We start from the raw sequence: 13,322 nt of genomic DNA, 5'->3' as shown, positions 1-13,322 counted from the left end.
AAATTGCATTTAAAAAAAAAGACTAGAGGAAGAATGTAATAAAGCCACTAAAAAGGCTTGGGTGAAGATGGTCTGTCCTCCATCAGGTAACACAAGACAGTTAGAACTGGCAGACCTCAGCCCCAAGGGTGATATTGGTCATGAGACAAAAAGATCCCCAGAAGACAAAATCAGGGAGAAAACCAGATAACATGGAGCATTTCCAAAGACAGTGGCCAACTCTGAGCAAAATGCTGCAGGACTGCAGCAGACCAATTCTGGAATCCTAAGCCAAACTCCTCCTGAAGAGAAGAAGGGAAAATACTAAAAGCTACTTACATTATATTGATGGTTAGCCACTGGTTTATAGTTCGTGGTTACAGCTTTGTCCAGCTGTTGTGATAGCCTCAGAGGTTTAGAAGATTCTTCTATCTGTAATCTGCAAAAGAAAAAAAAAAAATTAATAAAAAGTTCAGAAAAGCACATGCTCAAAATGAATTTTAAAAATCTGCAAGTATGAACCAACCGTTATCAAAGGTCAGCTGCAAACAAACCATAAGGCAAAAACAGATGCACTCTTCTGAATTAGGTTTTTTCTTCTCTATTTTTGCTTGAGGGCACTGAATTATTATGGTGCTATATGCTACAGAATATAAATGAAATGCTGAAAACGAAGCAACTGTGAAGGGAAGATACTAAAAACAATGTCTGAACACAAATTTCATTCCAAAAGCCTAATGCTCAGGTTGAAAAAAAAAATCAAACCCAACCCAAATAAACTCAGAATCTCACAGTTTACTCAGCTGAGGGATGAAAAAGCTTTTCATTCATCTCTGCTGACTCCATGACCTTCTCTTATATATTTTAATGTAAAAACATAAATTTCTGTGACCTTTCCTTTGGCATTACAGTACAGTAAGAGCACAAATAATGTTTTTAAGAGCACTTTAAAAAATGTGCAGCCAGAGAAATCCACCCAACTTCAAACCAGTGTGCAATAAAGACTCTATCACATAGACAACAACAGGGGACTTCCAGTCCTCTTTAGGAAAGACTCTGAGAAGGTCAGAGATTGAAGGTATCCTGTCAAGTTCATCCCTACATAATTTAAAACTTATCTATGATGGTGTAGAGGGAGTGTTCCATTTACTTCAGGTTTAGCACTCAAGAATTACTACTTGAAATGACACAAGACACCAAGCTCTAGAAAGATGCAGGATGTGGTCCCTTCAGACAAATAGCTTTATGGCACATACAATTAATATGTTCATCATCAGTGAAGCTCTTTTATTTCCAAAGGTGTGTCTTCTAGGCAGAACAGTAAATTTTTACTAAACACAAGACTTACAGCCCAATAAATGTACAGTGATGCTTGCTTCTTTCCAAACAAGAATTAATATGGTACATTAATTCAAATAATAACTGCATGTTTACTAGTGTAAAACATAAAAATGATAAAACAGTTCTTTAAAAACCCCTGTAAATGTTTGAAATCACTGTTTTATTTTTGTAAAGATATAAAGTACACCGAAAAAGCTAAAGCTTAAATTCAGCATGCTTCTGATTTAACACCTGAACAACCTAAATAAATTGATTTGAAGTAAGTATTAAATTTGGAATTGAATTCTCTAGTTTTAGCAACTAGATGTAAAGCCAATCATCTTTCATAGCTATATTGCTGGACAGTAGGTGGGGACAGTTTTGATTCATACATAGATATAAACCTGCTTCCTCTTGAATCTTGGCAAACTTGTCATTTGTTCTATAGTTTTAACTACCCCTAAGCAACCACTGCCTTGTATTCTACATTTCTGTATCAATGTTGCCTTCTGTCCAAACATAGCATGTTTCTTTCTTAGCTTGAAGGAACATCAATTGGAAGGCAAATGAACAATGAACACTTTTTACTTATCACAAGGGTTTATCATTTGGCCTTCAATCTAATTAAATGATTTTAAAGGTTTTATTGATCTGGTTACCAAAGGTCTTCTAAACTCACGTTTCACAAAGAGCCATAGGCTAAAGTTAAATCAATATCTTTTCTACAAATCTGTCTTTTTCTCCACTTCTCCATTTCTTTTTTTTTTTGTTTGTTTTTGGTCTCAGTGACTTTTTAAATTTTTAAATAGTTTGGCTTTATTTTTTTTGCAGTTCTTCACCATGTTTTCTATTGTTTTGACCTGGGGAGTTTTCCAGTCCTCCCTCTCCCCTATTCTAGCTATTTTTCATCTCACTTCTCCCCACGTTTTAATTTAGAGGAGATTTTCTGCTCAACCTGCTTACTGATACTGCTCCTGTTCATTAAACAGGGGGTCCTTGAGACGAACTGGGAATTCTTGTCACTCTTCTCTCCTCCAAGACCAGTACACCAACTTCACGTGCACTAGATTTAGTTATTTGATTTGTGATATTGTTTGAGAGTTCTTCTCATTAGAGCTGCAGCACAAGGTCCTAACAATACCTAAATACATCAGTTGGTGTCACATTTTCAGGGAGAGATGGGCATTCGATGGAGTCATTTCATCATGATTAATCCTCCTTGCACTGGGCTTTATATTGATTACTTTTTACAATGTAAATTTACGACATCCTCCATTTCTTCGGGTAAACAGCCAAAGAACATTAGCCCTTCAATGGTGAATTGTCAGTCATGAACATTAGACACCATTCAATCTTAAAGGTCTCTTCCTGTTCTGGCATTTTAAAATCACAATACAGGACATTTCAAGCCCCACTTCAGTGCAGCTCCTTTAAATTAATCCTTCTTTGCATAAAAGAACACCAGCAACTTATTTCTTAACATTTTTCACTCACCATGCAGGATATGCATTTTAGCTCTATTATTTTAACCTGCCAGTTTCCAAACCAGCAGAAACCCAAACATGTAGGAGAGTTAATACACTTCTCAAAGGCCTTCTTCCAAAGGTTGATGGTAGTGAAGTTACATTTAACAAGGGAAGTGCCCCAGCATACAACCTTGAAAGCACAGAAAAACTTACTGCTTGCTTAGGAAACAGAACGGAAGCCTACCAAGTGAAAACAGAAATGGATAATCTAAGGTTGTTTGTGAAATGGAAGAAGACTTCAGGAAGATCTACATACAGCAAATAACAAATTAATCAGCTACAAATGTATGTCTCTAAAATTTCAGAGATGTTTGTGTTGTACTTTGAGATTTCTTGCCAAAGGTTTCCAAATTACAAGGATTCACAGATCTCAGAGATCTCAGATGGTCTTTAGAAAACTATCTTACAGTAAAATGTTAACCTTTTTTTTGTTTCTAGTTGACAAACTGCTGTAGTGAGAGCTAAAAATATACTACATTCCTGGTATTACTTTTTAATGCAAACAATTACAGCAGTGGACACATGCCAATACAGAAATTTATATGGCAAGCATGGTGAATCAGGAGGGAAACCTTTTTATTACTATCATTTATTCTATACATGCATCTTGCTCTTCTCCCTAATGGCTGCCCTTCTCATTTCTTTTTCTGCAGCTTTCAAGGTCTCACAGAGAATGACATAGCCTCAGGTTACCTTCCTTCCATCAGGCTTCCATGCAGAATATTGTCACACAATCCTATGTGGAACAACAGCTGTTGCACATCTGGAATTAGCTTCCCTAAAATCCACGAATACAAGTAAAGGGACTGACAAATGTGGTATAAACACCAAATTATCAAATGGTTCACGTGTGGATTAAGCACTGAAATTTGCTAAGTGCATTACAAAGGGTGAAGACAAACAGCCTGTAATCATTTTGTCCAGATGATTTGTTGATACAGACACTACTTGCAGGGAAAATACAGCATTTGGTTTTATTTTTCAAAACCATGCTGCAGTTCTCTCATATTCAGAAAGTAGTATGCCTGGGTGAATACAATTGACTTTATAAATTTGTATAGCTGTTGTCTGAAAAAATTTGATCAAATACATGTGTATATATATATATATTTATATATATATATATACACACACATTCCAGTAATTATACACTCAAAAATACACACCAAAAGCTATGAATTGGGCACTATACTAGCCTTTTAGATTGATGTTTTAATGTGTTACAGATATAATTACTTTTAATTGTTCACTTCTTAAAGAGAATTTAAAAAGCAGTATTAACCAAAAATATGAAGCAGTGTTTTATGCAGAGTTTTCTCAGAGTGGACCTGCTGAATCTTAATTGAAACTGCTGGTAGGAATAAACAAAAAAAATCAATAGATATTCTGAGTCACTGGTGACACTGATTTAAAGGAGCAGTGGCTTTTTACCTATTACTCTTTATTATGATTTGCAGTAGTTAAAAGACTTAGTTATGGCTCAGAACTACACAAGACTCTCCAAGGAAATAAATTTTCCACTGAACTCCTGTTGAAATAGCTAGAGCCATAATTCATGCTAATATCTGGTCTAAAAAAAATAAAAAGAGAATGCAGACTTTTTCCCCCAAAACTGCCAATAAATTAGAAACAGAGCAGCCACTAGCCTGCACACTGTGGTTTTCTCTTCCACCCCCAAGATCAAATATAGCTCTTCTGCCTTGAAATACAGCAAGTAACCAGCACGGCATCGAATTCATCACAGTCATTTCCCAGCAAAATACATTTTATACTGCAGCTCTGATTTGTCATTATGCTTACAGTTGAATAGGAGGAAAAAACACTCAAACAGTCTGAAAATAATTCTATAGGACTTGTCAACATGCAGCAGGCTCATACAGGGAGACAGATGAAGACAGTACATACACTCCTAGGAGGAGATATTCATTCGTTTTTAAATCAATGTAATTTCCAGCAATACAAAATAAACCAAAGACCTTTAGAACTGATAATCTACTGTGATTAATCTTTTGTCACAAAACAAATGTTTCAAAGATTCGAAGCATTAAAGTATTAATCAGAAACACTGCTAGGGCTTGAATTCTTTACATTTCTAAAGAAATTATTTCACAGACAAGAGAGGAAAGTTTCAATACTTTTTGTGCTTGGCTATATGTACACAGGTCACTAGTAAGTAAGGAGCTTTGCCTTACTGTTGCAAAAAAAGGAAAAGTTGGGTTGGTTGGGTTGCTTCTCTCTCCACAGTATCAACCAGCAGAAATGCACTGGAAAAGAGCAGGCCCACTGCCCAAACTTTGGAGGGGAAGAAACACAAACTCTCCAGCTCTGCACAGTTTTGCAGCTTTTTTTTCTGACTGCGCACAGAAGTTCCCAGCCCAACACCAGGGAATTGAAAGCCCAGGACTAACGCTCTCATAGTCTTTTACTCAGTAATTCTGTACTTGAACCAGACATTGACAGCTGCATGGCATGAAGTTTCACAATACTTGATATGGGCCACAAAGCTTTTTCTCTGCTTTCCTATTTTGCTAAGCATCCCAAAAATGACAGAGGTAGGTACATCCTGAAAAACCTCATCCAAAACAAACTAATGCAATAAATGTAACAATATAGCCTTACACTTACTTCTTTTGTATTCATTTGGACTACTGCACCTTGCTGAGGTTCAGGTAGCATCTCTTTTGACTTTTCTTCCAAGCAAGAATATTAGTAATGTAAGAAGTGAAATGGGCAAGAGATGAACACTCCTGGAAGATGCTGAAACTTAAAAAGCTTTTGTAATTCTGTGAGAACTAAGGGAATTCAGCACCCTGTGGGGCACATCCTGGTAAAACAACCCCATGGCAATGCCCATGCACAAACAACAGAGGAAATTACCAGAATGGCCACACTGGTAAAAATACACATTATATAGTAATAAAAATTACAAACTGTTGCTACACAAAACAATTTGTCATATATTCTGAAAGATAAGAACTAGCAACATGAAAATTCAGCATGTTGTGGTTTCATTGCAAGAAGTCCTACTGTCTCACATTAAATGGAGGCTGATGACTCCACTGTTGCACGGATGAATCCACTGTTCTTGAGATGCTGCGTGTTACTCCAGCACACACACACACACAGTCAAAGCAAAGTGAGTCTGTCCCCATTTATTAAGACTAGACAGGCAGACAGAGAAGAGCATGAGCTGAATGGAAATGGCATTAAGAAGTGCATTTGCCAATGAAATGTTTCAGATTATTAATACGGAATATGATTTATAACTAATTTTAAGTCCTGAAATCCTGACATTTCAAGAAAAGTGCTACAATTATTATATGTTCAGGAAATGTATTAGATTTTTCTGAAGTTGACATCTTCAACTATATATGCTGAAGGCTAAGCAGTGAATCATAGGAATATATGATAATTTCATGTCTAATACTCAGACAGGCATCACAGTCACAACTGAAGACTCCAATTCTACATATCTTTCTCCAGTACAGAAAATGAGATGACATAAATGGCAATTCAACAATAAGTAACAATTTCTTATGCATTCTGTTTTCTGGACTGACAAGATGTGAATAATTGATTAAAACCACTCCCATTTTTCCTCTCTGAATTTAGCATTGCAAATGACTAAAACCTCCGCTGAGGTTGTGAGAACAAATCATGTAAAGATAAAATAAGACCTACTTCAGCATTCTAGGAGTGATATAATTGAATAATTTTCTCTATTTATTTGATGTCCAACTTTTAACATATTAAGTGATACCTTAATGCAATTAGCATGAAGGAAACTATAATATCTGCTTGACATCAGAGATATTTTTAATCTAGCTCACATGTGTCTACAGATATTTCCTCTAGAAGCATTCTGACACCAATGAAGTCAGGCTCTGGCAGTACCTGGTCCACATTGGGGAGTGGGTGGAAGTGTTTTATCCAAGGCTAAGCTCAAAAAGGAATCATAACTCAGAGATATCTTCTATGCAATGTGACTGTTAAATGAGATTATAAGTAGCCCATCAATTACTGTGGCTGACAAAGTTTGTTTCTTGTCTCTTCCTCCATTAGGTTTGTCTGTCCAGATTTGTGTCTCTATATGTTTGGTTTGTTGCTTCCCCATTTACTCAGCACCCCTTTTTGCAGTGAAAAAGATCCTTGACCACATATCCTTAAGGGCACAGATTCCCATTTTCCTTTGTGAAGCAAAGCAGCCTCTGCACTCTCCTTAGCCTTCCAGTAGGACTTGGGTCACAGCATCACCACCTTGCCAAGTAAAATGGCCCTTTCAGCACTATTCAGGCTGTGATTTGATGGAAAGGCCAACCACAGAATCATAGAACCATTTAAGTTAGAAAAGACCTTTAAGATCATCAGTTCTAACTATTAACCCAGCACTGCCAAGTCCACCCCTACAGCACGTCCCTAACAGTCCCTACACATCTTTTAAATGCCTCCAGGGATGGTGACTCAATCACTTCCCTTGGCAACCTGTTCCAGTGCTTGACATCCATTTCACTGAAGAAATGGTTGCTAAAATCCAATCTAAGCCCCCCTGGTATAGCTTGAGGCTGTTTCCTCTTGTCCTATCAATTATTGCAAAGAAATCAACACTTCCTTATTACAATTAATGTATTCTGGAAGAGCAGAGAAGTTTGCAGCTTTGCAGTTGTTACAAATGTCAGGATTTTGCAGTCCTTTCCAACCTACAGTCATATTCAATCAGTTAGTGCCCAGAAGGGAAACAAACCCTCCATTATTGGTTCCTGCCATACTTTTAACATTTTCACACCATTTTAACATTTAACACACACCACGAACATCTCTGCTCTGCTCAGCTTTCAGCCCAACACAAGCAAGAAGATGAAGTGCAAGAATAAACAAAAGCAGAGCTAAAGGGGACAGTCTTCCCTGAGGACTAAGTCCATCCACATATGCTCAGTTACATGCTGTATCTTGCTGTGGGGCACTTCATCTTAATTTCTAAGTGGATAAAACTACAGGACATGGTACATTTTTATACCAGGGTGTTTACACTTGTGGCTTATTCCAGTGATAGAAAGGTCTAAAACTAGAGTTAAGTAAAACCTGGATGTCCTTTTATATTGTCCAGAGCATGTAGCCTCAACCACAGGCACGAGTTGAGGCTTGAGAGAGTGACAAGGTACACCAAACATAAAAATTTAAGCAGCATACCAGAGAAAGTGGGAATGCAGGTGAAATTTTTGAGAGAGCTGTGAAGAGCCGTGTCAGTCCCATATGGCAAAAGAGAGAGAGGCAACACAGAGGCTACAAGAGAAGCACAACACAGTGGGAATGGCTGGATAGGCAGGAGTCTGGTGGACATACTCCTGAATAACAGCAAGGAAGGGGGAAAAGTAGGTTGAAAAGTCTTAGTTTCCCTTCGTGTTTGTTCAGCCGGGACATGTGTGTCAAGACCTAGAGATCTCTACCTCTGAGCTAACCATTCAACACTGTCTGTACAGCAGTCTATATAATGCAGACAGGTGTCTGCACCTTAAATATCAGTAGGGATGAATAACCACAGAGAGCAGTTCCTTGCTTCAGGGGAAGCACCAGGAGTCTCACAAGCCCATTACTAATACTACAGAAGGCAAAGACTGAAGATCTAGGAAAACTGACTCATTAGCAATCTAAGCAGGACAGAAAAAGCCCAGCCCTTTAATTTTAACATGAAGATTATCTCCTGAATTAAAGCCAGACATATTTTTTCCAAAAGAATCACATAACATTTTAATTATGTATGCATACATATCTTAGTTGCTCCTAATCAAAAAAGAACCTTTAGGAAACAATTATACAACATCACTTCTTCCTCTTTTATGCTACTAGATGGTTTTGAAGGCAAGTTGGAAAAAAACCAGAAGACTGCATGGTTTTGGAAAAGGGCACAGACTTCTTGAAAATATACAAGTTAGCTTAAAAACATGCAAAAACATATTAAGAAATGTACTTCTTATTTTTAAGGTAAAAGTGCAAGGAATACTTTTATCTCCCCTGATCTGGGCTCAAGACCTTTTCTTGCTTTGCAATCAGATGTTTGGTTGCCCACTCTTCCACCAGTATGAATAAACAATGTGTGTGCACCTGTATATACTACTCTAAACTGTTTCCTGTTTAAGAACTTCAACTTGAATATTTTCTTTGATGTCATAAAACAATTAGCAGCAATATTATGCTTTGGTGCCTGAGGAGGTAAGAGAGAAGAAAAAAATCTGACATCTTAGAGACAAAAACAAGTCAAACCAGATCTTTAAAAATTAATTACCTTCAGGTATTTATATGTGTTAAGAACAGAAATTACCATTATAATCATGAAATGATAATCTAATCTTTTCTTCTGTATACTACCGACTGAAGAGGATCCAGTGATATAATTTCAATTTTGCCACACATCATTTATAGAAAAACATCCTGTCATGATTCAAAAAACCAAAAACTATTTAGAAACACTGCATGTCTATACCTTTTTATCATGTTTCTAAAGATGAAGTCTCCTTTCCAACTTCTATTTTCGAAGATGCAGTTTCCTTTCCTGCTCCCAGTTTCCTCAGTCCTCAAATTTCTCCATAACAAATGGATTTATCTGTTAGACATTATTTTCAATTTAGATTTTAGAAGAGGAATTTTAAATTCTCAACTATTAATTATTTTTAAAAGTACAACAAATAGACTTGTCTCAAAATGACATAATCTTCATTTTCCTGCCAAAACTAATTTGCTGTGCTTGTTGCTCTTTTGAAACCACTGGTAGAAATAACAGGGGTTTTTAAATCCAGGCAACACAAACTTCTTGTCAGTCTGCAGATCCAGAAATGTTGCAACACTTTGCTAATGGGGACAAGAAAGAGAATTTTAAAAGTAGTCTGTTAGACAGAAAAGGTACATCTTCACCATACCCTAAAAGGCCTAGGTCTTGAATTACTGGTAAAAGGATGGATGATTTACAGGCTCAGTCAATTCACTCTGCAATGAAACTGCTCACAGCTAAAGAGGAGATGGAAAGAAAGAGGCAGCCGCTTGGCTACAAGTCCTCAAATGAAAATAAAAATCCCTACAGCATCTCAGCTAAATCTAAATCTGAACCTCTCCTCCCCTTCTGCAAAATGTCTTTATCAAGTTACAGCTGCCAGCACTCTGCCTCCAACTACATGCTCCCATCTCTAAAACTCCACTTCCCAGATACTTCACCATTCCTCCGATCACTCTGCAAACAGCCACAGCATCTGGCTCCATTGGGGATCTTCCAGTTAAAATTTACTGTAAACAATTGAACAGTTTGTGGCAATCTGGGAAACATTTGGACTGCTTCCCTAAAAAACCTAGCTGGCTCAAATCCTTGAGGATTTTCTCTGCCTCTTCCTTCCTTAGCATTCAGACCTAAAATGCTGGATAGCAGATACCTTTTTGAGGACCTCCACCTCCCATCTATTAAAATACATCTGGAAACAACCAACAAGGGACTGCTGCAAAGGGCACTGAAAGGAAGATGCTGGGAAAACACACTGGGCATGACCATGTGTTAATGACTACATAGTGCCTTTGATAGCTTAAAAGGGAATCTTGCACAGTTCAGCTACTGTGCAATAACTTAAACATATGGTTGCACTAAACTGCCGAATTAGCTCACATTGAACTGCCAAATTAACCCACTCAACATTCTTTCCTGCAAGCAAAGAAAATGAAATTGGTTTCAACTGAACTCTGAAATCACACATAATCCAAACAAAATCAGGATTAAGTTAAGATGAGCTGTGTAGGTTCAGCAACCCTAGGAACCCAAAGCAAATACAGTAAAGAACCTTTCTCCTTAGTCCATGCAAAAATGCAGTCTTGCTCAACCCCCAGCTGGAAAACTTACCAGTTTCTCCTGCAAAACATGGAAAAAAAAATAAATAAATGTAACACAATGAATCGAAGAGCAGACTGAAAGATGTATCAGTTAAATCAGAAAACTGAGTTGTTTTTCTTAAAACTTTGATCCTTCTTTCAGCCAACTGTATTTCCTTTGCCAACGGTACAGCACTACTGCTCTGCTGTATTTGCTCAAACAGTTTAACCACATTTTACCACCTCCTATTTTGCAAAACAAGTGCTCCCTCAGCTCCCTCTCCAACACATTACATACGTGCCCACCTCCAGTGGAAAATCACTACTAGACATTCCTCACCTGTTCAAGTGGGAACTGTGCTACCAGAAGCAGAGCAAGAGGGTGCGTGGCTGCAGCAAAGCCAGAGGCAGAAACCAGCTGTGCAGAGGGAGCCCAGAAAGCAGGAATATGGGTGGGAGCTGTTGGGCTGCACTGCAGCTGGGAGGTGATGGCAATGGAGAAAGAAGAGCCACCACAGAGCCACCTGCCACAGGACTCTGCTCCTGCTTGCCAAGCTGTGAAGGATGGTTTTATACCAGCACGGCATCACAGTTTGGTCCGAGTCACCTTCCTCAAGGTCTGCTCTTGGAAATACTGCTGCAGAGGGCAAATGTGTTATTTTCTTAAAAAGCCTTAATTGGCTTCTGTGCATCATCTTCAAAGTGGTGCTCGCCAAAGCTACAGGTGTATCACCATTAGCCCTGATAGGAGCTCTCACTCAGTAAATTGAAACTACATTCAGGATCTGGAGACTGTGGCTCCAGATGCAGCTTTAAGCTCCTCTATAGCTTTAAACCAACAATCCTCAAAATTATTTCAAAATATCTTCCTTTGAAAAGCACACTATGACCACAAGGCACAAGGACATGTCTAGGTTTTGAGGTGAGTCCAGAAGGTGTAAGATTTGATTTTGCATTTGAAAAATATAATTTATAAATAACTTTGTCTTTGCTTTGAAGAAAAAACTATCATAATCTTAGTAGTTCAGAACACTATCTTTTGAACACTCTGTAGAGAGCTTATTTGTTAAGAAATAAACTTAGCTCCATGCACTTCTGAGCTCTGCTACATTAATATTCTCCTCTTAATTAGAGATTTTCAGAAGAGTTCCTGTTATTTGTGAACACAAAGAAACTTACTCAGGCTTTGTGAAGTCATACCTAGTCTGTTATTAAATAAAAAACCCCAAAGATTTGATTATAGATTTGTCTGGCAGGACAAAGTCCAAAACCAGTTAATGGCTGAAGCACAAACATGGTCTAGCTTCCCCAGGAGGAAGCTGGATAACTGGGTCCTCCATAAGATCTGGGTGCAAGGAGACTCCATTCATGTGTAATTTTGTTGAGTCCTCCACAGAAAAAAAAGAAGTCTTGAAAGAAGTTCCAGGACCATTGTATTTTAAAGCTTGCTCTGCATAGCTCTTTTCTTAATTATACCTAAGGCTGCAATTTAAAAAAAAAAAACCAAACATATATACAAGAAGAAATGCTCCACAGAAGTTTCATTGGTTTGTCATTAACTTGCATGGAACTGAATTTGTTAGTCAGTAATCCAAACACGAAATATAATATAATGTGAAACCATTATTACTGAGAAAACCTTTCCAAAACCTTCTACAATTTTTAATTCAGTGTGCATATACTTATCAAATGGCAGTGTAAAACACTGTATCTCATTGGATTGAACCTGAATGGGATGGGCTGAACCTTCCTCACGGCAGCCCATACAGTGTCTAGGAGGGTGTTGGTAACCTACCCATGTGCTGGCTGCTGCTGAGCAGCACCCACACAGCACCAAGGCTGCCTCTCCAACACCCCCAAGGGCTGGTAGGCTGGGGGTGGGAGGTGGGGGAGGCAACACAACCAGGACAGCTGACCTAGATGTTCAAAGGGATATCCCATACTATACAATGTCATGCTCAGCAATAAAAGTTAAAAGAAAGGAGGAGGAGGAGACATTCATTACTAAGGTGTTTGTCTTCCAAAGCAGCTGCTAAGCATACTGGAGCCCTGCTCTCCAAAAAGTGTCTGGCCATCACCTGTTTATGGGAAGTAGAGAATAAATCTATCTTTTTGCTTTGCTTCCACACACAACCTTTGCTTTCTTCCATTAAACTGCCTTTAACTCAACCCACGATAGTTTCCATACTATTTTTTTCCACTTCCCTGATGAGGAGAGAGAGTGAGAGAACAGCTGGATGGGAGTATGGCAGCCAGTCAAGGTTAACACACCACACTTGGAAATGCCAAAAAAATTGTAACATTATAAAAAGTTACCTTAGTATTAGAGATATTTAGAGCTGTAAATGTTTTTAAAACTTTCAGCATCAGCAGGAGAAGTTCTCTGGATGAAACAACACAGCCACTAGAGTTGGCAGAGTAACAGCAGTAGATACAGGTCAGCTCAGAACGATGTAACTGCTGGGTATGTGCTGTCTCTTCAGCGCATACATGGTCTACTTCTAGGAACCATCTCGGCATATCACATACACTTACTACTTTACTACACCATCTAGTGGAAGGTGTCCCTGCCTATGTCAGGGAGTTGGACACAGATGATCCTTAAAGTCCCTTCCAACCCAAACCATTCTATGATTCAACGAAAAAGGAAGTTTA

General features: G+C 38.2%; 1 protein-coding gene across 1 annotated transcript in view; it reads right to left on the bottom strand.

Moving 5' to 3' along the window:
* Positions 1–13,322, bottom strand: part of GTF2F2 (general transcription factor IIF subunit 2) — an 85,669-nt gene that overhangs the window by 12,738 nt on the left and 59,609 nt on the right. The window contains exon 7 of the mRNA XM_029960943.1: positions 319–418. Within this exon, the coding sequence (XP_029816803.1) occupies positions 319–418 (100 nt within the window). The remainder of the gene's footprint in view (positions 1–318; positions 419–13,322) is intronic.

The sequence above is a fragment of the Manacus vitellinus genome, unplaced genomic scaffold, assembly GCF_001715985.3.
Source record: "Manacus vitellinus isolate BGI_N305 unplaced genomic scaffold, ASM171598v3 scaffold_2_pilon, whole genome shotgun sequence".
Lineage (NCBI taxonomy): Eukaryota > Metazoa > Chordata > Aves > Passeriformes > Pipridae > Manacus > Manacus vitellinus.
This window is presented reverse-complemented; position numbering and strand designations above follow the sequence as displayed.